The following is a 5000-nucleotide window of genomic DNA, read 5'->3' as shown; positions in this document are numbered from 1 at the left end:
TGCCTCCTTCTCACAAATGATACCAAAAATATAAAAATTAAATAAAGTTGGTTCAACACAGTGGCGGGTCATTTTGACCCTAGGACAACGGGAGTGAGTCGGACGATAGGGATTTGCTCCAGACACCCGAAAGGGCCCTCATCCCCGTCATTCGCAGTAGAAAGAAAAGGAGATATCGCGGAAGGAGATCGGGGTGCCTGGTAAGGAGCCGGCGACGAGTGGCTAATCTGCCTTTGCCATTGATACTATTGGCCAACTTACAATCGCTTGATAATCAAGTGGACGAACTACAGGCACGAATATCCTACCAACGGGACATTAAAAACTGTAATATCTTATGTTTCACCGAGTCGTGGCTGAACGATGACATGAATAACATACAGCTGGCGGGTTATACACTGTACCGGCAGGATAGAACAGCAGCCTCTGGTAAGACAAGGGGTGGCGGTCTATGTATATTTGTAAACAAACGCTGTTGCACGATATCTAAGGAAGTCTCGAAGTTTTGCTCACCTGAGGTAGAGTATCTCATGATCAGCTGTAGGCCACACTATATACCAAGAGAGTTTTCATCTATATTTGGAAAATCTGACCATAATTCTATCCTCCTGATTCCTGCTTACAAGCAAAAACTAAAGCAGAAAGCACCAGAGAAAAGTGGTCAGATGAAGCAGATGCTAAGCTACAGGACTATTTTGCTAGCACAGACTGGAATATGTTCCGGGATTCTTCCGATGGCATTGAGGAGTACACCACATCAGTCACTGGCTTCATCAATAAGTGCATCGATGATGTCGTCCCCACAGTGACCGTACGTACTGGCCGCGAGCTGCCCAGTGACACGAGCCTACCACACGAGCTAAATTACTTCTATGCTCACTTCGAGGCAAGCAACACTGAAACATGCATGAGAGCATCAGCTGTTACGGATGACTATGTGATCATGCTCTCCGTAGCCGATGTGAGTAAAACCTTTAAACGGGTCAACATTCACAAGGCCGCAGGGCCAGACGGATTACCAGGACGTGTACTCCGAGCATGCGCTGACCAACTGGCAAGTGTCTTCACTGACATTTTCAACCTCTCCCTGTCTGAGTCTGTAATACCAACATGTTTCAAGCAGACCACCATAGTCCCTGTGCCCAAGAACACTAAGGAAACCTGCCTAAATGACTACTGACACGTAGCACTGACGTCTGTAGCCATGAAGTGCTTTGAAAGGCTGGTCATGGCTCACATCAACACCATTATCCCAGAAACCCTAGACCCACTCTAATTTGCATATCGCCCCAACAGATCCACAGATGATGCAATCTCTATTGCACTCCACACTGCCCTTTCACACCTGGACAAAAGGAACACCTACGTGAGAATGCTATTCATTGACTACAGCTCAACATTCAACTCCATAGTGCCCTCAAAGCTCATCACTAAGCTAAGGACCCTGGGACTAAACACCTCCCTCTGCAACTGGATCCTGTACTTCCTCATGGGCCGCCCCCAGGTGGTAAGGGTAGGTAACAACACATCTGCCACGCTGATCCTCAGTCCCCTCCTGTACTCCCTGTTCACTCATGACTGCATGGCCAGGCACGACTCCAACACCATCATTAAGTTTGCCGTTGACACAACAGTGGTAGGCCTGATCACTGACAACAACTAGACAGCCTATAGGGACGAGGTCAGAGACCTGGCCGTGTGGTGCCAGGACAACAACCTCTCCCTCAAAGTGATCAAGACAAAGGAGATGATTGTGGACTACAGGAAAAAGAAGAGGACCGAGCACGCCCCCATTCTCATCGACGGGGCTGTAGTGGAGCAGGTTGAGAGCTTCAAGTTCCTTGGTGTCCACATCACCAACAAACTAACATGGTCCAAGCACACCAAGACAGTTGTGAAGAAGGCACGATGAAACCTAAGGAGACTGAACAGATTCGGCATGGGTCCTCAGATCCTCAAAAAGTTTCTACAGCTGCACCATTGAGAGCATCCTGACTGGTTGCATCACCGCCTGGTATGGCAACTGCTTAGCCTCCGACCGCAAGGCACTACAGAGGGTAGTGCATACGGCCCAGTACATCACTGGGGCCAAGCTTCCTGCCATCCAGGACCTCTATACCAGGCGGTGTCAGAGGAAGGCCCTAAAAATTGTCAGACTCCAGCTCCCCTAGTCATAGACTGTTCTCTCTGCTACCGCACGGCAAGCGGTACCGGAGCGCCAAATCTACGTCCAAGAGGCTTCTAAACAGCTTCTACCCCCAAGCCATAAGACTCCTGAACATCTAATCAAATGACTACCCAGACTATTTGCATCCCCCCCTCTTTTACACTGCTGCTACTCTCTGTTTATTATCTATGCATAGTCACTTTAATAACTCTACCTACATGTACATATTACCCCAATTACCTCGACTAACCGGTGCCCCCGCACATTGACTCGGTACCGGTACCCCCCTGTATATAGCCTTGTTATTGTTATTTTTACTGCTGCTCTTTAATTATTTGTTACTTTTATTTCGTATTATTTTATGTTGTATTTTTTAGTGATTTTTTTTGGTATTCTTTCTTAAAACTGAATTGTTGGTTAAGGGCTTGTAAGTAAGCATTTCACTGTAAGGTCTACACCTGTTGTATTCGGCGCATGTGACAAATACAATTACATTTTTATTTTGTTTGCAGTATCACTAACTCCTCCCCTCAGTTACTAACTCCTCCCTTCCGCTCCTCCTATAGGTCCATCCAGATGAAGTATGCTACCGGTCGGCCAGACCAGAAGGACCTGAATGAGAACCTTGCTGCCACACAGGGCCTATCTCACATGATCACTGAGTGCCAACGCCTGTTCGAGGTTAGACTGAGTGGGTGTGAGTGGGTGTGTGTGTGTGTGTGTGTGTGTGTCTGTCTGTGTGTGTGTGTGTGTGTGTGTGTGTGTGTGTGTGTCTGTCTGTGTGTGTGTGTGTGTGTGTGTGTGTGTGTCTGTCTTTGTGTGTGTGTGTGTGTGTGTGTGTGTGTGTGTGTGTGTGTCTGTCTTTGTGTGTGTGTGTGTGTGTGTGTGTGTGCCACATGATGCATACCTGTCCCCCTAACAAACACAAACCGGTTAACTAGCTAATACCTAGGTCAGGATTCACACAAACTGGTTAACTAGCTAATACCTAGGTCAGGATTCACACAAACTGGTTAACTAGCTAATACCTAGGATTCACACAAACTGGTTAACTAGTTAATACCTAGGTCAGGATTCACACAAACCGGTTAACTAGTTAATACCTAGGTCAGGATTCACACAAACTGGTTAACTAGCTAATACCTAGGATTCACACAAACTGGTTAACTAGCTAATAGCTAGGTCAGGATTCACACAAACCGGTTAACTAGTTAATACCTAGGTCAGGATTCACACAAACTGGTTAACTAGCTAATACCTAGGATTCACACAAACTGGTTAACTAGCTAATACCTAGGTCAGGATTCACACAAACCGGTTAACTAGTTAATACCTAGGTCAGGATTCACACAAACTGGTTAACTAGCTAATACCTAGGATTCACACAAACTGGTTAACTAGCTAATACCTAGGTCAGGATTCACACAAACTGGTTAACTAGCTAATACCTAGGTCAGGATTCACACGATCCGGTTAACTAGTTAATACCTAAGTCAGGATTCACACAAACTGGTTAACTAGCTAATACCTAGGATTCACACAAACTGGTTAACTAGTTAATACCTAGGTCAGGATTCACACAAACTGCACAATGCTGACAGTGCACTGTACATTTAAAGATAATTTCCCTGACGTTCGCTGAGATTGCCTTTGCGTTAAATGCTGTGGATGTCTGCTCAAGCATCTTTTAAATGACTTTTAAAACTCAAGGGCAGTGCGCTGTCGGTGCGTTGCGGTTTGTTTGAATCCTGGCCCAGGTATAACCTAGTTAACCAGCACTGTTCTTACAATTTCTAATGTACTTCATAGCTGACAGATAGTTCTCCTGTCCCATTCAGATCCCACTGGAGACGGTGAGCCAATCCTGTAACTCTTACATGGAGTCTGAGTTACTAGCGCCCCCTCTGGACGACCTGTGTAAGACACATGAGGAGGAGGAAGAGGAGGAGGAAGAGGAGGAGGAGGAAGGATCCTACCACACACATGTGGAACGACTGGTGCAGGGCCTACTAAAGGATGCCAGAGACAGGAGCAAAGGATGGGTGTCTCGGTCCACCACCGACCACACTGAACTGGCCTTCAAAAAGGTGAGTCGCTATCGTATATAGATACACTTAAGTATACAGTCACACACTCATAGACACACACTACAGACATATTATATAATAGCTCATAGTATATCGTAAGCACCTGCACCTGCACCCACGCACACATTCCTCCTAACACCAGTGCAGAGGATGTGAGCGGAGTGGAGCTGGAGTGGAGCTGGGGTGGAGCTGGGGTGGAGCTGGAGTGGAGCTGGGGTGGAGCTGGGGTGGAGCTGGAGTGGAGCTGGGGTGGAGCTGGGGTGGAGCTGGAGTGGAGCTGGGGTGGAGCTGGGGTGGAGCTGGAGTGGAGCTGGGGTGGAGCTGGAGTGGAGCTGGGGTGGAGCTGGAGTGGAGCTGGGGTGGAGCTGGGGTGGAGCTGGAGTGGAGCTGGAGTGGAGCTGGGGTGGAGCTGGAGTGGAGCTGGGGTGGAGCTGGAGTGGAGCTGGAGTGGAGCTGGGGTGGAGCTGGAGTGGAGCTGGGGTGGAGCTGGGGTGGAGCTGGGGTGGAGCTGGAGTGGAGCTGGGGTGGAGCTGGGGTGGGGCTGGAGTGGAGCTGGGGTGGAGCTGGGGTGGACCGAGGAGTAATTTGTCTGGAGCGTGGAGTGGATGTAAAAACAATGTTGGAGCATCAGCCTTCTCTCTCGTTCCAATTTGGCTTTGGTACCGCTCAGCCATGACCTCTGGCCATGCCCAGCATTTTTCATTTCCTTCATCAATGAAGGAGCTTCTGCCCCACCACTAATGCGC

At 48.3% G+C, this 5000-nt stretch overlaps 1 protein-coding gene across 1 annotated transcript in view; it reads left to right on the top strand.

Annotated features, from left to right (window-relative positions):
- Positions 1-5000, top strand: part of LOC121555390 (stAR-related lipid transfer protein 13-like) — a 99743-nt gene that overhangs the window by 82094 nt on the left and 12649 nt on the right. The window contains exons 11-12 of the mRNA XM_041869217.2: positions 2734-2848; positions 4006-4254. Of these exons, the coding sequence (XP_041725151.1) occupies positions 2734-2848; positions 4006-4254 (364 nt within the window). The remainder of the gene's footprint in view (positions 1-2733; positions 2849-4005; positions 4255-5000) is intronic.

This window comes from Coregonus clupeaformis, unplaced genomic scaffold (genome assembly GCF_020615455.1).
Source record: "Coregonus clupeaformis isolate EN_2021a unplaced genomic scaffold, ASM2061545v1 scaf0252, whole genome shotgun sequence".
NCBI lineage: Eukaryota > Metazoa > Chordata > Actinopteri > Salmoniformes > Salmonidae > Coregonus > Coregonus clupeaformis.
Note: the sequence above shows the minus strand (reverse complement) of the source record. Positions and strands in the feature narration are given on the sequence as shown.